Source organism: Tiliqua scincoides, chromosome 7 (assembly GCF_035046505.1).
Source record: "Tiliqua scincoides isolate rTilSci1 chromosome 7, rTilSci1.hap2, whole genome shotgun sequence".
In the NCBI taxonomy this organism is placed as follows: domain Eukaryota; kingdom Metazoa; phylum Chordata; class Lepidosauria; order Squamata; family Scincidae; genus Tiliqua; species Tiliqua scincoides.
The window spans coordinates 25,712,710-25,738,429 of NC_089827.1; the positions used below are offsets into that span (position 1 = coordinate 25,712,710).

The 25,720-nt window shown below is 43.1% G+C and overlaps 1 protein-coding gene across 1 annotated transcript in view; it reads right to left on the reverse strand.

Moving 5' to 3' along the window:
* RELN (reelin) overlaps positions 1–25,720 on the reverse strand; it is a 366,138-nt gene that overhangs the window by 176,256 nt on the left and 164,162 nt on the right. The window contains exons 7-10 of the mRNA XM_066633734.1: positions 25,013–25,109; positions 22,765–22,816; positions 5,698–5,794; positions 3,693–3,933 (exon numbers count right to left, since the gene is read on the reverse strand). Coding sequence (XP_066489831.1) covers positions 3,693–3,933; positions 5,698–5,794; positions 22,765–22,816; positions 25,013–25,109 — 487 coding nt within the window. The remainder of the gene's footprint in view (positions 1–3,692; positions 3,934–5,697; positions 5,795–22,764; positions 22,817–25,012; positions 25,110–25,720) is intronic.

Sequence of the window (25,720 nt, forward strand, 5' to 3'; positions counted from 1 at the left end):
AATGTGGACAAATGTCAGATGGGGATTAGATTGACAAACTCATTTAATTTATCATCTAAAACCGTATGCGGGCTTAGAGAGATGAAAGGTTAGTTAATCCACTATCCTATCTGGCATATGCATGCTTTTTATTCTGTGGGTTTTGAAAGGGAATTTTGACAAACATTTTATGATACTTTTAGAACACATCTAATCTCTAATTCACCCATTTTTGCTATAAGCTTTAGTCAGTGTTGCATGCAACTACTAAACAAGAGCAATTGAACCAAACAAAGCTAAGTTCTGCTTGTTATACATTTATACTCTGGGTTAGGGATCTTTCTCTCTTATGAATATGCCATAACAGAGATGAAAATGCAGTGCAAAAAATAAAAGGAATTATGGAGGGATTAACCAATGAAACAACAAGGATAGAAAGACAGGATTTCACAGCTTCATGTGGTGAATGTTTCCATTTTGTTTACACAGTTTTAAATGCTTGCCACAACATTCTATCCATAATTTGTTAAGGGCACAATCCTAACCAACTTTCCAGCACTGGCATAGCTGTGCTAGTGGGGCATGTGCTGCATCCTGCAGTTGGACGGCAGTCATGGAGGCCTCCTCAAAGTAGGGCAATGTTTGTTCCCTTATGCCTACAAGTTTTGCATAGAATGTCCTTCTATGCTGCATACTGCTGCAGTGCTATTGCAGGGACCATAATATGAGGAATTTTATATGAAAAAAAGAAGAGGCCCACCACATTGCATTGCTGGCCACATCTGTTTCCTGCAAACTTGCCCAAACATTACCAAGATCATTAATGAATCTTGACAAGACCTGGTTTTTGTGTTTTGTATGTGTGGGTGTATACAATCATATGTTTTTCCCTTTTTCCGTATGTAAAATACTTAATGGGATCAACAGGCTTTTTTTTATATACACACACCTTGTTTTTAGGGGAATAAATATATCACACTGCTTGCGATAAGTTTTTTTAAGTCTGTCTTGTTTGTTTAGTTTCTAAAATGTTTATGGATTACTCCTAAAAAGCCTTAACAAAAAATATATACAAGTCCAGCCTTGTTATACATGGATTTGACTCAACACAAATGGCCCCTGTAAATGAGAAGGAATGTGATGATCCCTGGAGAAGGGAAAAAATGCACCCCTTTTAAATCACAGTTTGAAAAACTGCTTTTTACTGTTGCAGAGAGACAGTCATACAAGTGATTACAGGTATAACCTAAGTACCCACAGATCAAGGTGATGAGAAGGGACCTTTAAATTAAAGAAAACCCATTGTTTAATAATGCCAGAGAAGCTGACAATCCATCAACCATTCTCTCTGCAGGCTTCACTGCTCCCTTCCCCCTGAGCATGTGAAAGAAGGCTAAATGGCAGCAATTATCACCTCTATTCTTTCCCCCTTGCTGGGGCTCCTGGGAGGGATTGCTGCCTCCTAGTGAAGCCTAAGCCCCTGGAGAGAGACTGATGGCCTCTGTGTGCATTACAGGTCATCAAGGCTGTTTTTAAATAACTGGAAGAAAGGGACTTTGTTTTTAAATTGGTTTGCTATAGTTCGTTTTTTGCCATCTTGAAAGGAATAATGAGTCTCAACCTGTATTTGTTCATTAGGAGCACAACCCAGGTAAAGCCAAGCAAAGTAGTATCCCAAAGATGGAGACCATGCCCAGCAACCCATTGAACCAGAAATACATGTAGAGGGCTAGAGCTGAAACAACAGATGAGTGTGGCAAGTTTGGGCTTTTCAACTGAAGTACTAACAGAGTTGCCAAGTAATCAGAATACAAGCCATAAGACAGGTGGACAGAGGGCTTCTGAACCAGCAGATAGAAAAACAAGGGTAAGGCTGTGTTTTTGCTCTTGCCAGTTATATAGCTGTATAACTTAGATAAGGGATGAACAGAAGGTAGATCATGGACAACTTGTCAATTTTTGGTAGACCACCAAATGTCTGCTAGTCTGGATTATTACTAATAATGTCTGAATTACTTAAAACAGATCAGTTATGCCTTGAATGTAAAGTGATCCCGAGTATGCAGTCTTGCTTTATAAACTTCAAACACATTGGTGAACCATAGGAAATCTAGTTTAAAAAGTAGACTGTGCAAGACTGACAATCCAATTCTATCCCCCTCCCCCACTGGTTTACCTAGTTTTGCACTAGTGGAGGCTATTTTACAGCAATTGCAAAGCATCCTCCACCGACGTGTGCTGCAGGCTCGCTGGCAGAGAGGCTGGAGCCACATCCCGCATGCTGGCGTATCCATAGAGACCTGCTGGAGTAGGTAAACCCATGTAAAGGGTTGGAGGTAGGCAGGGAGGGGCTTGAACAGGGCAGGATGGATGGAACTGGTCAGTGACAAGGGCATGGAGGAGGGGGTGGGATCAGCGGTGGCAGCACACACTGAATATCGACCCTCTACTCAGGCCTTTGAAGAGACACTTTGCCAACAGTCTGAGGCTAAGAGGCAAAGAAGGAAGGCCCATAGCCAGGGAGACAGACCAGGGACAGACTGCACTTGCTCCCGGTGTGGAAGGGATTGTCACTCCCGGATTGGCCTTTTCAGCCACACTAGACGCTGTGCCAGAACCACCTTTCAGAGCGCGATACCATAGTCTTTCGAGACTGAAGGTTGCCAATACAATAATACTCAGGCCTGATGAGCTTTCGCAGAACACAGACTTACACTAGTGATTGAGCTGGCACAGGTTCAAACCTACCTACAGCAGCTGCTTACCCTTAAACCAAGGAGACCTCTTGCAGCTAAAAATCCCCTGAAGGATAATGTGGTAGCCATGCCAGTACCACAACATCGCCATGCAGGGATTTAGATAGGTATGGGCCATGAACTCAGCCTACTGCTGCCTTAAGAAACATTTGAGCTGAACTCCACATCTAGAATCCACCCTCATCCAATGGTTAAACTTTGTTTCTACCCCCCACCCCGAGACTAGCTAGATATGAAACCTTTTTATTCCAAGAGTTTGCAACCCAATGCGTACCAACCCTCCTCCTAGCTACAGAAATACTGAAGGCAGTGATGGAGTGTAGAGTATCAATGGAGCAAAGTGGTTATCCTGCTAAATCTATTTCATTGACAAGACTTCAGAACAAGTCTCGTTTGTTGCCTGGTTTGCAAGATGGTTTCAAAGGTTTGCATAACGGGGAGAAAATGAGGTTCCACTACGTTCAGTAATTGAAGTCCTATTGAGAAAACCCTTCAGAATTATGCAAAATAAATAGACTGATTGCAGCTACAACATACTTGATATATCCCTGAGGAAGACTAGGTAATGTAAAAGTAATATTACAGAGTCACTGCTAAACTGATGGAGAAAAAACTAATGGGAAAACTGTAATTAACAGCTTTATTCCATTTAGGCAGTGAAGGATGATTTCAAAACACAAAGCAGAGAGATCTGCATTCACTTCAACAATCCAGGCCTATTTTGCTAAACAGACACACTTGAGACATTTTCTGCTGGATGACCTTTGACATAGCTCCTATATATAAATGTAAAAAAAAAAATGAATGGAAAATGTATCTGACCAAGTGAAATAATTAGAGGGAGAACTTATCTTTGTTGTCTTGCATCTTATTCCAAAAAAGACTGTTAATAGATTCAGAGAACCAAATACGGTATTATTAAGATGTTTGCAAATTAGAAACTGAAATTAAACAAACCTTAATGGTGGCTCCAGGGAAGAACAGCCAGTTGCCAGTGTCTGCAGGATCAAGATTATCTTCTAAAACAATTTGTCTGTGAGCTGCATTTATGATCAGAATATTGTCCAATGCCCAGCAGGCTTCATACACATCACCAGCATGTACATATTCCTGTTTCCATTGAAACTGAATATTTTCTCCTTTTGCTTCTTGAGGAAGATACAGAATGTGGATGATGGTGCTGACATTGGAAGGAGCTCTGTGAGATATTGACAAACAGAATTAAGAGCAGATTCCTTAATACAGACTTCATACTTTAAAATCAATCACCTACAGTGTGTTACCAATCAATAACAAATCAGTAGTATTAAATAGCAGTTTTGCAATTCACGCCTTATTCTGAGCAGTAGGCTGCTATTAGCTGGCAATTTTATATTGTGAAGACAAAGCAGACAGATAGACCATAGGGCACAATTCTGCAGGAAGCAATCCAGTAAGAGGTTCATGGAAATGAACTCAAGTAGCGCAACCACAGTACTGTGACCTTGAACATCACTATACCTGTGTGTGTAATCCAGGGGACCGGCCCCCTGTGTATGTCCCATAGAAAGGAACAACAGGTGTTCAAGACCACGACTGTACCACCATATTGTATTATCAAATGAAATTATAAACCACTGGTTCTCAAACTGGTAGGTCACAACCCTCCAGTTCGTGTAACCGTTTCCCCATCCCTTTAAGGGTTGGGGGAAGGGGAGAGTGCTGCAGAGGGCTGCGCAGGGCTCCCCACACTTCCTGCAGACTCCAGCAGTCCTATCTAGTTAAATGTAAGTACAAAGCACTCCCCTCACCCCCACTCAGCAAAGCAATCCTGGGAGATCCCTTTGCTGCCCTAGCCCCTCCCCCACAAGGACTTACTGAGGGAGTAGAGCTCCCTCGAAGTTTGAGAAACGCTGCTATAAACTATTATCTTACTGAATGCAGTCTATACTATTCAAAGTATCTAGCTGCCATGTTGAAAATCATTGCTCCCATTGAAGATTAAAAGTGGTGCGAAAATGCAAACCACTCCTGCTTTGGGAATGTAATAAAACAAGGCATATAGCTCCCCTTTTTGATGGAGCACAGGGGTTGGTAAAGATGGTAAAAGCAGCAGTTTTAGAGGCTGCACTTAATTACAGGATTTTTTGAATCATCCAACAGCTTTTGATTCCCACACTGGATTGATTCAAATTGCTGATGAAATGTGCAGCACAATGAATCTTCAATTAAAAGAGTAATATCTAAGAATATAATGGAAATATAAATTTCCTCATTCCATTCTTCTGCAGGAGGGAAGTATTCCTAACATAGGACTTACTATCTTGAAAAATCTACCAGGGAATGACTTCACAGGCAAGCAGATGGTAGTCAAACAGTGCCAAGTACAGTGGTCTGCTTTGATTCCCACCCTTCACACACAGGTCTGAAAGTGCCTACTTCCACTCCATTCTCAAGGAAAAGAGGTCACTTGGTTCCAAAAAGGCAGCTATGTACCTTTACAGAGCTTGGGACAAACTGGGAGGGTTTTGTGCAAAAATCTAACAAACCGATGTGAGACTGATGTACACACATATCATTTGTGGGTGGAATGAAAATGGAGCTCCCTGTCCACAAAGGTTTCTACTTTCTCTTCAGTGAAGGTAACAGACCTGTGCTCGCAAAAGTATGTAAATGTGAAGTATTTCTCTCCACTGACTGAACTGAATGGATGAATCTGTAAGGCTCTAATTCAAGGTGTTGTACTATCACACTATGCAATATATCTTTAATAGAATCATAATGTTTCATAGCCTTTGCTACTCTCCTCAAATCCTACGTGCATTCAGCTACAGTCACTCTTTACAAAGCTACTCAGGTCGTTCTCACCTGGAACATATATTTTATAAAGTAATTAAGATTTTAAAAAGAAAACACCGTCCCCAATTTATTTTAAAACCAAGGACAAGAATTTGTTAACAGCGCAGTAAAGCGAGGAACAGACCTAATTTTCTCCAGTTGAATCCAATCTGTGGAATTATTCTTTGAGTAGGACACAATGATGTTGGGATCTGAGTAACTAAAGCGACATGAACCTGACCCTGCAAAGAGCAATAAAATTAAAATTGTTATAACACAGTCAAGCAATAAATTATCGTTCAGAGACATTCACTTCTGACCATGTCCTTGCCACTATTATCAGTTTTCCATATTTTAAAATTCTTTGATTGATGATGAAATTTGCTGTGATCTGTTGCTGAAGGAAAATAAATAATAATGCATGCTTTCTGACTCAGAAATAATGTGGAAATGATAAATCACAGCAGTGGAGCATAATCTGCTGTAGATTTCCCAAGGGAAGACATAGTAAATTACTAAACACCCCAATTCAAAAAGCACACACAAGTAATGTTAAAGCAAAAGCGAAATGTCATGCACCACACTTTCTAAGGTAAACATCTAAAGACTCCCTTGCATATATGATATCCTTTATCCCAGAAAAAAATGGGCTTTAGTGCACTTAACTCTGCACTGGCCCTAACCTCTAGAATGTTGGATTGTCTTGGGAACTATAAACATAATGTAGAATCCAAAAAATTAATAGTTCAAAGCTGAAGTTGAAAGCAAATCATTAAAATTGTCATCAGTAACAATAAGATGCAGAACAAACAAAAAAAGGATTAAGTGTTATGAGACTATATTGCTGACAGAGCAACATGTCATGTCTTTCCTTTCCAGCAAAGCCTCACCCTTGCATTAACATTCACTGTTACACAATCAGTCGTGTGTGCAGGGGGAATCTGAAGTCACCCTTAAACACATGGAGAAAACTCTGCCTGTGACACATTTTACATCTTGCCCATAGCCTTACTACTGAACAAAAGCAAGAGTGGATTTGTGGGAGATCCCACAAACAAAATATATACCCAACTCCCCCCACCCCCACCCAATACTGCCATCACCAGCATCACTGCTATCAGCACTAGTCAGATGATCCATGCAGCAGTTGGGCCAGATGAAAGGTGAGGTGTTAGGAACTTCGTAACAAGGTACACTAAGGAAAGGGAGTGGGGCATTGTAGCATCCATTTCCTGGGCAGGGCCAAAGGGTGGAGCTTCTGACAAGCCAGCACAGGTGGCAGCTGACTTACCCCAACGTGGAAGGAGGCGAGGAGCCAGTGAAGAGAGTCTATGAAAACAGTTTAATCAGGTTATGGATTTTACATTCATTGGGGTCTTATTACTTCACAAGACCCAGGGTATTAGTCTTTAGCACAGGAAGTGCCTCAGTCTCAGTAGGCTGAAATACATGGGGTGACATCCCCTCTGAGGCATCATGCGGCAGCAGTGTCCCAGGTTGGAGGACCACTGCCCCCCAAGAAATATTGGGCAGAAGCATCGGGAGGAACAACAGCAAGCCTTCAGGGTCTCTGCACTTCTGGCTGGATCTGCTGCCTTGGCCAGCAACGTGGCTGCATGCTGCTGCTGGCAGGCCTTGCTAGCCCAAGAGGCTGGTTGCAGTTTCCCTTGGTATGGGACAGCCGTTGATGGCAGCTGGGTTGTCCACTGGACCCCCCAGACACCCTTCACATGCCCAATTTCTGGGGCCTTCCCTCTTCCTTGGGGCCAGAAATCCCCCAAAGGATCTGCTGATGGTCACCCCCTAGAGTCTAGGGACCGGTCACCCTGACAAGGGGCCTTTCCAACCCTTTCAAGGCCAGGTAAAGCTTTAGGGCCAGGGGTTGCTTCCCCTAGCCACCCTCCCAAAGCCAGAGCCCAGGGAGTGTGACCTCTTCCCACAGCTGCTGAGCGCCTTATGAGCTCAGCAGCTGGCTCCACCTGTTCCATCCCTTCCGGCCATGTGACCCCAGCCCCTACTCCCAGGGAGACCCCTTGCATGGGGGCAGGATTCTGGCAGTACTTACTCAGCTCCCCTGCTTTTAAGGAGACCCCTGCTCTAGAGGAGACCCATGGGACCTGGGCTGGGCCCAGGAGATTCATCCATTTCTATTTCAAATGAACAGAAGCAGCATGCGCTAGGAACCCAGCACATGATGCTCATTTATTCAAAACAGAAGTTGTGTGGAAGAGGGAACTGCAAACTGAGCTCCGGTAAGTAAAGGGAAGGGAGTAAAGGTGGCTATCTCCCCTCTTTATTAGTACAGGGGTGCTTCCTTGCTCCTTTTCTCCTGCTACCTGCCTGTTATTTCCTGCCTGCTAACTCACCAGCCCTCCCGATGATCTACAGGGAGGCACACATGCACATGCAGGGGCAGCAAAACTGTGGGGGGATTCAGGTGGCATGGGGATACTCACCATCACTAATATAGCTTTCCATCCTCCTGGTCATGCATTGTGTGTGGAGGTGGTGTACTTGCTGGGCTAGAGCATATGTTTGTTTTGGCTATCACTGCCTGCTAAGTTGTACTTTATGTACATGGCTAGTATAAGGGTGTAATCAGCAAGGGATATAAATAAAATGAATTGATTATGATAAATTGTTGGTAGTAGAGTTTTCTGGGGCACTGTTTGAGTGACGGTCAGTGTTGCAACAGCTGTTGTCATTCTACTGCCGGAGTGTACAGAATCATTAATATATTACACCAGCGTTATTAGTCCTGGCATAATGGCTTCTTATTTTAAAGGGGCCAAAGGATCACCCTGCCCCAATCCCATATTTTAAAGGGGCCAAAGGATCACCCAATCCCAATCCCAGTTTGAGCCCGTCTGGACAACATGCCTCCCAGCTCCTCCACATCACATGATGACAAGGCTATGGAACAGTGTGTCAGGAGTAGGAATGCTTGTTCACATGTTCATACCCCTCATTGTGTGGTGGGTAAAACTGGTTGGAACATATGGCACATATGAGATGTCACATATCATCTGAACCAGCCCACAGATAGTAACTTTTCAGAGTTGAAAGCAGTAAAGCAGAATTATCATTACATGACAGAAAGAAGCTGCAATGAAGAAAAGTGAGCAAACAGGCTCTCCTTCCCACTCCTGTTGCAAATCCCACAGGGGTCCACTTTCTCCATTTGTCTTTACAGTTATCAAGATGCCACTCCTGATTGCATCTTGTGTGTGGGGGGATTTTCGCACAGGGGGGCAACGACAGCCCGTGGGGCACCATCGCGGACCTTTGCCCCGGCGCAGTGTTGGGGAGGTCTGCCACTGATCAGGAACATGCCACCTTCTCCATTTTCTCATCAAGCAGTTATTTAAAAAAAGCAAGTAATTTTGCCATTCACTCCAAAGGTTCAGAGTTTAGTTCTTTTGTTCAGGAGGTGAAGATGATCTTTTGTGGAAAATGAACCTAAGGCTAATTTCTTTCATCAAGCTGATGCTTAGCAATGGGTGTCTCCTAGGTTGCTGTAATATATGACATGTCAGCCATCTGAAACATACCCATTCAAAAACATGCCTGTTTCAAAAATAATGATTAGGCTTAGAAATATTCACCTATGTGAACTGATGATACAAGAAGAGAAGTGAAACATTGCCCACTTAATTTCTTCACTTATTTGTAGGTCTAAAAATATACCTCAAGAGAGAAACCAGAATCTGTGATGACATCTTTTTACACTCCCAAACTTCATCATCTTTTAAAACAAAAAATGGTTAATGGTGTTAAAAATAAACTTTTAAACTCTTAAAAACATGTACAATATGTTCCAACATCTCTGTGTGAACACAAAGGCAAGAGGCCTGCGATTAATTAATGTTGCACAAACAAGGGTATGATGCATTCTCAATTATATTCTTGAAAATAAATTGACTAGCAACTGTCAGTAGTTTATTTTTACTGACATGGCTGTTTTCTCTTTACTGTATTAAAAACAAATGAAAAAAGAAAAATATGTAGATGCCATCTTTACAGTCACTTTTACTAAATGACATCTGTTGCCATTTTCTACATATTTAGTACTCAGAAATTCCAAGATCTTTTATTATAACTGCATTCTGTTTTGAATCAGTTGATTTTAAACATTGTAAAGACCCCTGTTTTAATGAAATCATTGGAATGACTACTTGAAGTTGCCTTTCTTTTCAAATTGGATTAACTAGCTTTAGCCTATTGCTCCTGAATAATGATCAAGGCTAGTCTGAGGTAGGAATGAGGTAAGATTATGCTCACGGACACATTTATTATTCTATAATAATGTCACCAAAATGTCAGTGGCAATAGCCTGCTTGAACCTTCATCATCCGTAACAATCTGGAGTCTTATAAAACTTGACTAACCCATTACTTACTCTTTATTTCAGACTGTTTGTAAACAAATTAATTAGCACCCACCCCAGTTCAGATTCTTAGGAAATAGGGGAGAATATTTCCTTCTATTGTGAAAACTGTTCATTTATTCCTGCCCTCTGTTTCCTGGGGTTTAACTTGTTGCAAATCCATAAAGTGACCAGCTGTTTCATTCCATGATGCCTAACTTTTCTCAGGAAACACTGGTGAGAGATTTTTCAAAATATGTCTACTGGATATCACCAAACATGCAGATAGGGATGATCTAGTAGACATTATATATTTACATCTCCAAGTGCTTGAATACCACACAAAAAGCCACCATCAACCCCCCAAATTTGTGATTTAGAGCCCAATCCTGAGCTCCAAGTGCCAGACCCACACCAATCTGAGTGTAAGTGCTGGTTCGGCGCCAATCCATGCTAAGCCCAGAGGCCAGCACCAGCCAGAAGCTTGATTTATGCTGCCCAGAGCAAGGGAAGTCCTTCGGCCGACAGCGAGGTCTACTGGGGCAAGGGGAGGCATTGTGGGCAGAGAAGAGTGGGGCAGAGTGAGGGAGTGGGGCAGATGGGGGATGGAACCGACAGAACTCTGCTCCACCATATCCCACTCCATATTGGGTCTTCTGGTTCGACTCCCAACTCTGCGCCAGCAAAATAGCTGGCACAAACTTGAGCATCCCCATCGCAGGGCCTGTATGCTTACCTGGGGGAAGGAGACAAATGTCCCCTTCCCCCAAGGAGATGCCGGCAGCTGCTTGGCGTGCCTAGGATGCAGTAGCAGCCATTTGGTACTGGGCAACGTGGTCATCTATGTGCCGGGCAACTCAGGATGGGGCTGTTATTCTCCTGATTGTATTGGGGGACCCTTGTTCCATATCATGGTTAGATATGTTAGAAGGTTAGGCAGAGGAACAGTACTCCAGAATCACCTACACTTGCCTGAAACTTCAGGGTGACCAGGTATTCTGTTTCAGAATCTCAAGGTGTTGACCTTAGATCCATTTCAACTATAAGAAATTCTGACAACCTAGCTTCTTGCTCTATTAAAGAAGTACAACTTGAAAACACTATTAAATAGTAAAAGAATATGCAGGGAATACAACTTCGAATAAAAAGCATTTTTTATTACAGTGATTATTCAGGCAAGCACAGAATTAAATGCTGTGGTTAAACTACTTAAGGAGACTTTTTAAGAGAGGGTGTACACATGCTTTATTCTTCATATAGCTACATCATTTATTCTTAACACAACTAAATTATATGAGATTTACACTTCCAGGTACTTGAATGCCTCTGGGACAACTAGTACAGGCACTTAATTAGACTCTCATTGGTAGGTGACTAAGGGACTAGCCTTTGATTATGTCATGTTTATTGAAAGCAGATATATTACCAGCAGTCCATTGTATCAAATGGAAGTCTGTGTTTTACTAAGATAAGTAGGATGTCATATGTGAAGACAGCAATTTTATGTTTGTTAGGATGGACTGCGATCCCATGATTCTCTGGAAATCTCTTGAGAGTGACTGCAAGTGATTCAATGAACTAAACAAAGGGCGGGCTTCTGTACTGCTCTCCCTTGTACTGATGGGGAAACAAATCTTGGAAGAAGAACTGGACACACATGAGAATGCAAGAAGATTGTTCAAACACTCAAAAACAAACCAAAAACAAACAAACAAAAATCAGTAGTATGTCACTTCTTCGTATATGGGTAGGCAACTGCTTCTGTTCATTTGGCGACCTCAATGATTACATTTGATTTTATGTTTCTCTCACTAACAGCCCAACCCTGTACCATGATATGATATGCTAGCATATCCTGTATTCTCTCTCAGACCCTCCTGTCTCTCCCCTTATAGAGAACACAGAGTGTGTTGGACAGTTTTTTAAAAATTGTTTAAAAAACCTTTTTCAAAATAAGATTTTTTATGTGAAATAATGTCTTAGAAAGACTCTGAACGCCTTTGCTGCTATCTTTGGGTCTGGATAGATAAGCTGCTGCCCCATCACAGGTATGTTAAAATTCTGAACAGAAGAGGGAGATGGTAAACCTGGTGAAACAATGTCAATACTGCCCCAACACTGTGAGCTCCATTAACAATTGTCAGACCATGCACTGAGCCTTGGAGACCTCCAAGTAAACCACTGCCTTCAAGGGCCAGAGAAGGAATGAGATCTGAAATGTCTACAGGTTCTGCCTCGATGTCTTCAGGAAGAGGATAGCCCTCTAGCTCAGTGTTTCTCAAACTGTGGATCAGGACCCACTAGGTGGGTCATGGGCCAATTTCAGGTGGGTCCCCATTCATTTCAATATTTTATTTTTAATATATTTAATATATTTTTAATATATTCGCCTTGATCCTACTATGATATGCATTTGGGGAAATATTGCAGATCTGTACTTTTAACAAGCTACTATGTACTGTATGTTCTTTTAATAATGATAGTCAATGGGACTTACTCCTGGATAAGTGTGGGGAGGATTGCAGCCTAGGATTGTTAAAAATTTACCTGCTTGATGATGTCACTTCCGGTAATGACATTGCTTCCGGTGGGTCCTGACAGACTCTCATTCTAAAAAGTGAGTCCCGGTGGCTTGTATTGGCAACCTTCAGTCTCGAAAGACTATGGTATCGCGCTCTGAAAGGTGGTTCTGGCACAGCGTCTAGTGTGGCTGAAAAGGCCAATCCGGGAGTGACAATCCCTTCCACACCGGGAGCAAGTGCAGTCTGTCCCTGGTCTGTCTCCCTGGCTATGGGCCTTTCTTCTTTGCCTCTTAGCCTCAGACTGTTGGCCAAGTGTCTCTTCAAACTGGGAAAGGCCATGCTGCACAGCCTGCCTCCAAGCGGGCTGCTCAGAGGCCAGGGTTTCCCACTTGTTGAGGTCCATCCCTAAGGCCTTCAGATCCCTCTTGCAGATGTCCTTGTATCGCAGCTGTGGTCTACCTGTAGGGCGCTTTCCTTGCACGAGTTCTCCATAGAGGAGATCCTTTGGGATCCGGCCATCATCCATTCTCACGACATGACCAAGCCAACGCAGGCGTCTCTGTTTCAGCAGTGAATACATGCTAGGGATTCCAGCACGTTCCAGGACTGTGTTGTTTGGAACTTTGTCCTGCCAGGTGATGCCGAGGATGCGTCGGAGGCAGCGCATGTGGAAAGCGCTCAGTTTCCTCTCCTATTGTGAGCGAAGAGTCCATGACTCGCTGCAGTACAGAAGTGTACTCAGGACGCAAGCTCTGTAGACCTGGATCTTGGTATGTTCCGTCAGCTTCTTGTTGGACCAGACTCTCTTTGTGAGTCTGGAAAACGTGGTAGCTGCTTTACCGATGCGCTTGTTTAGCTCGGTATCGAGAGAAAGAGTGTCGGAGATCGTTGAGCCAAGGTACACAAAGTCATGGACAACCTCCAGTTCATGCTCAGAGATTGTAATGCAGGGAGGTGAGTCCACATCCTGAACCATGACCTGTGTTTTCTTCAGGCTGATTGTCAGTCCAAAATCTTGGCAGGCCTTGCTAAAACGATCCATGAGCTGCTGGAGATCTTTGGCAGAGTGGGTAGTGACAGCTGCATCGTCGGCAAAGAGGAAGTCACGCAGACATTTCAGCTGGACTTTGGATTTTGCTCTCAGTCTGGAGAGGTTGAAGAGCTTTCCGTCTGATCTGGTCCGGAGATAGATGCCTTCTGTTGCAGTTCCAAAGGCCTGCTTCAGCAGGACAGTGAAGAAAATCCCAAACAAGGTTGGTGCAAGAACACAGCCCTGCTTCACTCCGCTTCGGATGTCAAAAGGGTCTGATGTGGAGCCATCGAAGACAACAGTGCCCTTCATGTCCTTGTGGAAAGATCTGATGATGCTGAGGAGCCTGGGTGGACATCCAATCTTGGGAGAATCTTGAAGAGGCCGTCTCTGCTGACCAGGTCGAAAGCCTTTGTGAGATCTATGAAGGCTATAAAGAGTGGCTGTCGTTGTTCCCTGCATTTCTCCTGCAGTTGTCTAAGGGAGAATACCATATCAGTGGTGGACCTGTTGGCTCGGAATCCACACTGCGATTCTGGATAGACGCTCTCTGCAAGTACCTGGAGCCTCTTTAGTACAACTCGGGCAAACAGCTTTCCTACAACGCTAAGGAGAGAGATGCCGCGGTAGTTGTTGCAGTCACCCCTGTCACCTTTGTTCTTGTACAGCGTGATGATGTTTGCATCCCTCATGTCTTGAGGTACTCCACCTTCTCTCCAGCAGAGACAGAGGATTTCATGCAGCTCAGTGACGATGATCTCTTTGCAGCATTTTAGGACTTCAGCAGGGATGCTGAATTTTCCAGGTGCCTTGCCAAAGGCAAGGGAGTCCAGGGCCACGTGAAGTTCTTCTAGGGTTGGTTCACTGTCAAGCTCTTCCAGCACAGGCAGGCACTCAATGTTGTTCAGTGCTTCTTCGGTGACTACATTTTCTCTGGAATATAGCTCAGAGTAGTGCTGCACCCAGCGTTCCATCTGCTGCGCCCGATCCTGGATGACCTCGCCTGTGGCAGACTTCAGAGGGGCAATTTTCCTCTGTGTTGGACCTAGGGCCTGCTTGATACCATCATACATCCCCTTGATGTTGCCCGTGTCAGCTGCTATCTGTATCTCGGAACAGAGCTGGAGCCAGTAGTCGTTAGCACATCTCCTGGCAGTCTGTTGGACTTTGCTGCGAGCAGTTCGGAGGACCTGCAGGTTGCGCTCACTGGGACAGGCCTTGTATGCTGCTTGAGCTCTCCTCTTTTCCTCAATGACTGGTGTCAACTCCTCAGAGTGGGCTTCAAACCAGTCTGCCGCCTTCTTGGTCTTCTTGCCGAATATGGACAAGGTGGTGTTGTAAACGGTATTCTTGAAATGTTCCCATCTGTTGGATGCGTTTGCGTCGGCCGGGCCTGGAAGAGATTCCTCAAGCGCTTGTGCAAATTCCTCCACTTTTCTCTGATCCCAGGTCTTGCTGGTATCAATGCGAGGTCTTCCTTCCTTTTTCGTGTGATACAGTTGCTTTGCTTGCAGTTTCACTCTGCTGCACACCAGGGAGTGGTCAGTGTCGCAGGCAGCACCATGATAACTGCGTGTGATCTTGATGCTGGGAAGGCTGGAGCGTCTGGTGAGGATCAGGTCGAGCTGGTGCCAGTGCTTTGATCTTGGATGTCTCCAAGAGACTCTATGTTGGGGCTTTGTGTTGAAGAACGTGTTGCTGACACAGAGACCGTGATGACAGCAAAACTCTAGCAGGCGTTGGCCATTTTCGTTCATCCTCCCAGTGCCAAACTGACCTAAGCAAGTGGGCCATGAACTGTTATCAGCACCAACTCTAGCATTGAAATCGCCAAGGATGAACAATGGCTCTTTTACAGGGATTTTCTTGACAGTGGTGGCCAGGTCCTGGTGGCTAAATGTGTGAGAACCACTGCTCTAACTTGTAATTTTGCAAGCATTCTTCCTGGGCAATGTCTGGTATTGATGTTCTAGGAATGGGTTCTGGCTCTGGGTGTGTTGACTCTAGGGTTTCCAGATCTGAGGTCTCTGGTTTTATGATCTCCAGTTTGGGAAACTTCTGACTTGCAGGCTCAGGTTCAGGTGCAGGCTCTAGCCTGGGCCTGGTTTTGGGTCTGGTTCTACTGACCTAACTGTTCCTCCCACCTCCAAAGTCAAGATCCAAGCAGAGGACAAGGTCAAGACATAAACAGCCACTGAAAAAATGCTATACTGGGATGAACAGGAGCAGTTGTTCTCCCCCTGCTACAATGTCTTAAAAGGTGTCTCTTAGCCCAGTTAGCAGGGAACCTGTTTGACACAACATGTAGTTTTGGCCAAAGAATCAATATCCCAAGCAGTAATGGGATTAGAGCTTCAACGTCATGTTGAAACAAGTCATGAGCCAGATGGGGGCTAGAGGCCTTGCTGGACTTCTCACATTTTATTGTCTGCAACCTTGACCTGGAAAGTTTTTGATTGCCTTTGGGACTTTGCAACAGCCTGCCTCTTTTGCAACAGGGGTCACAGATTCTTTGCTTCTACTGTAGCCTCATGCTGTTAAGACTAATACAATGAGTGCACATCAAAAAGTGGCAAGTCAAGCATCCAAATCCCAGGAAAATTCCAAAGTGAAAGCAAGTAATGACTAAATTGATTCCCCAATTTCCATACGTTAAATGACTTCATGGTGTTTAGTACATGCTCCACATTGTTGCTCTGACATAGCACATCAGTGGCTTACAACTTAATGACTATAGAATCTCTACAGCAACAAGAGGTAATTTGTGTTAAGGAACTCAACATTTTGTCTTACGGAACTCCACATTTCTTTGTGAAAGTATCAGTAGAAAAAGCTCAGCACAGGGATATTTGTTCAGGAAGAGAACATGTCTCCATTCCAAGCCCTTCATACACAAAGATTAAGCCATATTCATCTACAGGGCCTAGTTTGGGCTTTATGTTCTGAAACAATCACTTAGCTTATTAAGAAGAGAACATAGTAGGAAAAAACCCACAAGTGCTTTAATTTCTTAAAAATACATTTTTAAATGACTACTATACCTCCAAAACAAATAATAGTATAATAAAGTTTTAAATATTGCAAATAAAATGTATAAACCTCACAGCTCTTAAAGAGAGTTTGCTATGTTATTTTTTCAGTCTTAAACCTCTGGATTTGCTATGCAACAAAAGGCTCCACAGTGAACCCTTCCCATCAGTCTCAATTACTCATGAAAAGGAATAGAAACCATTAGGTCAATTGTTCATTAACCCAACACAGGACATGTCATCAGGACGATTTTGTGCCATGACAGCCTGTCTTGTCAAGGATACATACACAAATTAAAGAGTCCTGCCTATTTTCTAATAAGAGAAAATCAATAGTGGACATAGTACAATATGCATGTACAGAAGAGTGTGTAAAGGACCGCACAGAATAAATGGAGAATTTTCAGTTTGTGGATCAAAGAAGGGCATCAAGATGACGATGTTTCATGTGTGAAATAAGTCAATAATAATCTTGCAAGGGTGCAGGAGTCTGGAACATGGTGAAACATTTTCTTTTCATTCACATCTTATGCAGACAATACATACTTTCAAAAAGAAGGTGCCTTTTCATGACAGCAAGCTCAACTGAATGGGACTGTTTTATACTACTGAAAACTAATGAGCTTAGTAACTTAGTAAGAAAGTATTTTAATGACAGCAAGCTCAACTGAATGGGACTGTTTTATACTACTGAAAACTAATGAACTTAGTAACTTATAACCACCAGTTACTTTTTTCTCTTTGATGTCAAGGGCACAGGCTGGGCATCCTAAACTGGTGTTTCACAACTGTAAGACCACAAAAGAGCAAATGATCTTCTTATATTTTTAAACTATTTTATAAATAGTTCATCTGTCTGGTCTACAAAGAGACCTTCCCAGCAGCAGGCTGATTCCAACAGGTATGACAATTCACTCCCCATGATCCTTCTATTCTGGGGCAATATTGTAAGATGTACTTGCTATAGCATACGGGGGCAAGACAAGAACAAAGACAGGATGCCTGGCAGCACCACATTTTCCTCAGTGCACTGCTAATGTTATGGGTTGATGTGGGTTTTTTCAGTGATAAAATAAAAACACATAACGCTGCTTTCTGCACTTCTCATTTTTGTATAAAACAAAACAAAAAAACCCAAAATCTGCAAAAAAAACACCCATTCTTGAACATCTCTACATATTATCTTAATATGCATAATTAAGAGAATTATTTATTTCTTTATTAAACTTAATTTAATAAATTAAATTCTCTTAATATGCACACCTCTGCATGCATGTGGCTGCATCTACTGACACTATACCACCCCATATCACTTACCTAGTACACTTTAAAAGCATTTATAATTACAATTTATAAAAATGTGCCCTTAGAATAAAAACACATAACACCGTTTTCTGCACTTCTCACTTTGACAACACCAAAATCTGTGGAAAAAAATAAAACCATTTTCATCCAGGAGGTCTGGTCTAGAGGGTAGAGCCTCCATTTGCCTGAAGATTAACATCCACAAGGTCACCAGTTCGAGGCCACCGGCACCGTGCGACCTTGAAGCAGCTAGCAAGCTGCAGCTGAGCTGTTCCATCTGCTCGGAGCGTGGGAGGATGGAGGCCAGAATGTTAAACCAGATCGGAGTGTAACACCTTGAATGTAGTGGTTCTTGAAAGAAAGAACCTTCTTTCAATTTGTAAAAATCCCTGCGTGGATTTAATAAGCTTGCCTATGTAAACCGCCTTGAATAAAGTCTTGAATAAAGACCAAGAAAGGCGGTATATAAATACTGTATATTATTATTATTATTATTATATTCATCCACTTCAAGTTATAGGAAAAAGTTGAATTACCCAGAATGCAATGTGGCAACTATATCAGACCTCCATATTATACAGATGCTCACTGCAGTTATCATACAGTAATGGTGATCAGTATTCATTCATTTGGGTCCTGGTAATAAAGTCTTTACTAGGGATATATAGTTTGAAAAATAACCAGGTGCAGGTGCTGGGATTGTGACTGCTCCTGCAGCTGATCTCCCAAATCCAGCAGATCGAAACTACCTTTTGAATTCTAAGCTCATGCACAGCCCTGCAAGACACATATCAAACAGAAAATACCATCCCAACTATCGGCCAATTTTGAGAGATAAAAATGTATCTTTACATTTAGAGAGATCATACCTCACTCAAATTTCTGCTAGAACATTTTCTCTCTTCCCTGAGTACATGTATACTCAATTCAGTCATTAATCTATCATTATTGTGAGTCACCTTCCACAGATGGGCTATGAATGATCGTGTTCAGAAGTTCAGGGACATAGCTATGGGGAGAACTCTGGCTTTGTGAGTGAGAGGCAGAGACTATTTTGCTAATGAACCATGCTAATATCTCATGGCAGCTGAGCTTTAAAACTCTCGTGTGATCCTCCTCAGCCCTAAACTGTGCAATTAAAAATTCTGGCTGAAAAAATCCCTAAGGAACTGCCTTTAAATATCTTAATTAGGAGTAATCCCATTGCACGTTATAGTAACTCAAAGCATTTAGTCTTGCTAAAATGCAGCAATGTATGAGAATGAAAATGTGAAATAGCTGGAAATTATCTGGCACTAGTAAGCAAAAGCAGACTGCCATGTCGATTTCGAGCTAAGAAACACCAGCAATAATTTATAATAATTTAGAATAAGCACACACATCAAGCATCCCATTTTAAATCTGAAAAGACTGTTTGGAAAAAGGATATTTTCCTGTTTCAAGGGCAATAACTGGCAGAAATCTGTTCACCACCTCTATGAAATAATAGCAAACTCTCAGTTGTTTGATATTTTGAACACCTGTTGTCTTCAGCAGAACTACTGAACATGTGGTACTACTTGAACTGCATTAAATGAAATTGTCTCAGGCAGGGAAATTATGCTTTCATGTACATGATCTAAGGAGCTTTGGGATTTAGCATGAAATCTGGGCCATTTTTGCTTAAATCCTTAGTCATTATCCATTCCTCTAACTCAAATTACTCGATTACTGCTGTTTTGGCAGCAGAAGAGAGCTGGATGAAAGATGTGCATTCAACTGCTGTCTAGGTTTTCAATGTGGAGTCTGTTACTAGCATAATGTTAAGTGTATTAGGTGCTTGACAAATGCTTCACGAGAACCAAAAGGCAAGCGTTAGGACTGTGAAGTACCTACTGCTGGACTGTATAGTTTCAGACTACAGATGGCAGATGGAAGATTTGACTGTTTCCCATCCCCACATAAAAAAAAAATCCTGCAAATGTTTTAGCCTACCTCTCTCTAAAAACTTTTACATCTCATCTCTTCGAATTGTAGCTCTTTCTTCAATTCTCCTTTTTTAAGTTGGTCTTACAATAACACTAATTTCTCCCCAAAGTGAGTGTGCCTTTACCTCATTCCCAGCAGCCCCAAATATTAGGGTTGGTAGATATGTCCCGCAAATATACTCAACAGCAGTAGTTCCCAAATTTTTAGAAGTCCTACCAGCTGCTACCTGATTTATAAATGCTAAGGAGTGCGGCTATAATGGTGGTTGGGCAGCCATGCTCCCCCTCCAATAGCAGGTTGCTTAACCCTTGATGCACATAGCCTAATCAGCCCTGTCAGTTTCAAGAACTACCAAAAATTGGGTCACAACCCACTGGTGGGTCCCTAACTCACACTTTGAGATCCACTATAGGATTGGGAAAAGAATTTTTTGACACCACTTCACTGGTTCCAGTTACTTTGGCTGCAATTGTTCTGTGCATTTACTTGAGAGAAAATCTTATTTGTCTCAGCACAATTTGCTTATGATTGACAGGATCACAGTGTCTACTACTACTCACTTTTTGAACCATTCATGAAAGTTAGTGATGATTTAAATTAGGTACAATTGAATGAAGTACTTTATATTTTGGTGGAATACTTCCTTCACATTCATATTAGACTCATATTCAAGCCCATGACCAATTATCCATGTTACAACACACCCTACAGTTGACACACACTAGACAATGTAAACTTGCAATTCAAGCAGAAAAAGTAAGAGTTTCTCTTCCTTCCAAAGGTACATGGCAGTACTCACTTTGCTGGAAAACTTTGACAACATTAAGAGCCTGAGCTCTTTAGTGCTGGACATACGAGTGTGCCACCAGCACTGGGTGTTGTAACTGTGCTGTAAAGTAGGGTAGGGACCGCCAGTGCTGACCCAGTACCAGTCAGTGGAGAGCCCAGTGCTAGACGGACACCACCCAGAACAAGGGAAGAGCTTGTCAGGGCATGGGAGAGGCATTCCAGTGTGGGGAGAGGGCTGGGGAACCAGGGGCAGGAGGGGGTGGGACCAGCGGAGCTCTGCTCTGCCAGATTCAATGCTCCATGTTGGGTTGAAAAACCCAACATGGAGCTCCTCCAGTCTGCACTCGCAAAATAGCAAGCACAGACTGGAGAAGACCCATTGTGGGACCCATGCCCTTATCTGGGGGAAGGGGACAAACGTCCCTTTCCCCCCAAGAAGACTGTGGTGGCTGTATGGCACCCATAGGCTGCAGCAGTAGCCATTTTGTTGCCACTGCTCCTCTGGGTGCTGGGCTGTAAGACATCAAAGTGAGTAAGATTATTGAACTGAAAAGTAAGCACTGTGGTTGATGAAGTAGCAATTTTTAGAGGAAGAGAAGGCTGGTGGAAAGCCATTCCACTACTGGCATCTTCACTCAGTTACTATATCAGTACGAATACTTGTTTAACTGGTAAAAAAAATGGAAAAGTAAAATAATCTATATAACACATTTCTGGAAGTTTCTGGTATTGGGATTTAATGCAAAGTAGAAAAAAAAATCCACTCCAGTGTCAATCTAATGGATAGTTTTCATTTCCCACAAAGATCTCCACAGTTTAATCACAACCCTACTGAGGTATGTCCTGCTAGAAGAATTACTTATTAAAAAATGAAAATTTAATTTGAAAATACATCTCTAGGATTCCACAGAGGAAACCATCAACATTGCTTCTTGGAATTTATTGATTTATGTGTACTGTAAAATGGCTTTCCTCCATACACATTTAATTCCTTCAAAAAATTAATATTTTTCTTTTGCCTTTTAGACCATTACTTGCCTTATTTGCATAGCACACACACACACACATAATAATTTATTCAAAGGATTTAAGTAGATGACTACATAACTGTGAGGACTAGAAAATCCCCTCCATGGGCTTTCCAAACTTGACTTCCATAACTGTTATTTTGGGCATGACAGGATTAACACTGATAAAAATACATAAAAGTATATTAAGTAAATATACACAACTGGAGTAACTCTATATTAATTGAACACCTGTGGAGAACGTTGAATTAAACAGAATGACACGGCACAAGATAGTGAGTATTTAAAGCAATCAGAATAAAAAGCAGACATACTTAGGGTGCAATCCTACCCTGCGCTGGAACAGGCAAGCCAAGAGGCTTGCGCTGTATCCAGCAAAGGATAGGGGCCCAAGGCGGCTCAGCCAGAGGCAAGGGGAAACTCTTCCCCTTACCCCTGGGTAAGGCGCCCTGGCCCAAATGGGTCTCCTCGGACTTTAGCCACTTCCTGAGATGCCACAAGTCTAAGGAGAGTGGAGCGGTTCCAAGCCACTCCTTTCTCCCTGGGAATGGAGGTTGGGATCCGGCATAACTGCCAGATTCCAGCCCCACCTCCCGCTCTCTGCCTGCCTGCCCCCGGGGCAGCCCGCTGCTCGGCCTCCCCCTGCACAGGAACACCTCCCTCCCGCCCATCCCAGAGCCTTGCCTCAGGCCAGCCTGGCCAACCCAAGCCTTGCAGACGAAGCTGGGGTGGAGGCTTATGTTAGCTTCCGCAGGCCGGTGCTCCTTTGAGCGCTGGCCCAACTTTCTCCCAAGGAGGTGCAAATGTGCCTTATGTGCAAACGTGCCTTAAGGGACTTGCGTCAGCCCATGGGTGCTTCAGGATTGCACCTTTATTCACATATGTGTCAACAAGTCTTTGTTTAAAGTACGTGGGACCATCACTTTGCAGCAATTTATGGCTAAATTCTGGCAAAATATTGCTGTAAAATTCCATTTATAAATTTGATTAATATTTTTTCATATCAAAACACACACATTCATACACACACCCATTTTTTGAAATTGCTTAAATTTTACTAACTATAGGACCACAACAGACAACAGCTCCACAGATTACAACTTGCACAGATGAATTTACAATCAAAACTATGGTACTAGAGAGAACAAAACCAAACTCACTGTATATAAACTTACCAATTGAAAACTGGAGCACAGAAGCTGTGGTCGTATTCAGGCCATTAGTAGTCTATGAAAGAAGGAAAAGAACCAATATTGTATTGAACAGGAAACTAATGGATTTATGGCCTAATCTTATAAGCCAGAGGTTCTCTCTGGGAGACTTGGGACCTCTGTTAAGTCGATGCAAGGGCAGGGCAACCACAGCAACAGCACCTCTAGGATCATGCCACCACTATGAGAAAGGTTTTTTTAAACTTACTGGGGGTAGCACAGGCTCTCTGGGCTATGGCCCCCTCTGCAGGCCTCCCCCTGCCTCAGAATGGCTCCCTCATATGAACATGATCCATTCTGGTTCTCAGATGAAAACCAGAGGTAAGTCGTACTCACATTAGAGAAGAAAATTTATTATATAACCAATTGGTCATTACAATATAAAAACACAAAAGCACAAATAAAACAAACGATAACAATTCTACTCACATTAGAGAACCGTTTTGAAATGTTTTGAAACAAGAACCGTTGTGGGTCCCTCACATCTTCCAGAGGGCCGGCACTACCCCCAGTAAGTTACCCGCCCTCCCCGCCCAGAAACGCCTCCCTCTCTCCTCCTCCCCGCCCACCCCAGTGCCTTGCATCGGTTGGGCCGATGCAAGACTTGCCACAAAAGCCGCCACGGAGGCTGGATTCAGCCTCCATGCACTGGCACAGTTTATTCCTGAGAAGGCGCAAATGTGCCTTACGGCACGTTTGCAACCCTCCTAGGCTGGCGCAAGGGACTTGCACTAGCCTAAGTGCAGCTCTAGATTGCGCTCAGTTAACTCTGAGGGGCTTACTTCTGAGTAGTTACGCATAAGACTATGCTGTACCTTGCCTGAGTTCCAACCAGTGTGAGAGTTTATGATCTCATCTCACTTTCATTGTTTCAGCTAGGTTAAACACAAATTGATGGTGGGATTTGTCAATGGCTATCAGTCATGGAACTTTATGATTATAACCATGATGGTGATATTATAGGGACAAAAATAAGAAATTATTAGGTCGAGATCTTCCTGCACCATGCCCAGGTTATGAGCTTCTTTTATGAATCTTGCTGATCATACTTAGAAAGTGTGTGCTGGATGAAGTGGATCATTTATCAGCATGGCTGAATTACGTTCTTATATCTGTCAGATATGACTGATCCTACTAGAATGCCATTCTACAGGTTGGTTGCATATCAAATGTTTCATTATCTGTAGTGCAGATCAAAATGACCACTTGTATGATATTATACTCTAGTGTGATCTTTTGGCATCCGTATCATGTCAGAAGACAAGTTGCTTATGGGTTGTCCCTTAATATAATCTTCCTCTCTAAAGCATTGCATTGATTTACACCAGATAGCTCATTTGTGATGATGTGAGAACTGCCCTTGCTGTGCTTCCAGAGCCTTAGGCGATTGGGAGCCCAATCCTGAGCTCTGCGCACTGGCTTACCACTGACGTGCACTGTTGCAAATGTGCCATGAGGCATGTTTGCAGGGCTTAGTACCAGCCCAGTACCGGAGCAAGCCCAGCAGGAGCTTGTGCTAGGCCAGCGCTGGTGAAAGGCCCATTGCTTGGAGGTCACCTGGACCGCCTGGCAGTGAAGAGGTGAGTGGGGGTGTGAAGGGAGGTGGGGAGGAGGCATTCCAGAGTGGGGGAAGGTGAGCGGAGAGCAGGCGGAGGGAAGGAGAAGGCATGGCGGGTGAGAGGCAGGACGGGTGGAGCTCGGCTCCACCGTATCCAGAGCCCCATGTCAAGCCTCTCAGTTTGACATGGAACTTCATGACTCTGTGCTCGCTAGATAGCGGGCACAGAATCAAGTAGCCCCCATTGCGGGGGTGCTTTTCTTATGTGGAGGAAGGGGACAAAAGTCCCCTTCTCCCGTGGAGGCAGTGACGGCTGCCTGGGGCATGTTGAATGCTGTGGCTGCTATATTGGCACCGTGGCAACCCCACGCTCCAGGCAGCTCAGGACTGGGCTGTAAGTCCACTTTACAAACATGTCTTGGCTTGAATGAGGAAGCAAAACAACAAAATAACAATGCATAACGCACTAATATCTAAAAGTAAACATTTAGAAGTAAATGTTGGAGTGGAAGGGAGATCTAACCATTTTCAGATAACTGAACTAAGGAAAGACAACTTCAGAGTTGGTAGGCTAAAGCTGACATGTGAAAAAATTGAAAAGGTCGGATCTCAAAATGTGAAATCCCAAAATTAATCAAATTAGCAGCCACTTACCAATTCTCTTGGCCCATATGGTTGGCAGAAAGTGACAGCATTGCCATGCATAATTACACCACATTGGTCTCCAACCTCACAATTATTACATTCAAACCTACAGAAAAGCAAAACACAGTTCAGCTGAAGATGCTGAAAAACAAATTAGAGACTTAAAATTCTGAATTTAAGAAAGAAGGGTATGTTTAGAGTCTCCAAACTGAACTTAATTAATGTTCAATAATGAACAAATTAATGAACAAATTACCATTCACATCAGAAACACTGTTTGGCTTCCCTCTGAATCAGCCCTTAAATTTGTAAAAGAAGTACACTACTTGTTTTTCTTTCAGTGATTTCTGACATTTTTCATCTCACAGCACATTGAGAAGGTATTCAAGTTTTCAAGACACACCATCGGTTTCTTTGACAATTTACAAGGCATATTACACTACAGGTGGGGGGGGGGATCACATCCCCAATGGCCCTACTGATAAATGACCCTCCACCAAACTCCTGTGCCACACCTGTGGACCATCCGCAGCATACCAATGTGTCACGGCACAATGGTTGAAAATTGTTGCATTACTTTCAATTACAGGCATGCCCTACTATTCACAGGGGTTATGTTCCGAAACCCTTGTAGTTAACCTGAAACAGGGAATACTGTACCAGGAAATACACCCCCCCCCCCCCACACACACACACTTTGGAGACAAGGGAAGCTCT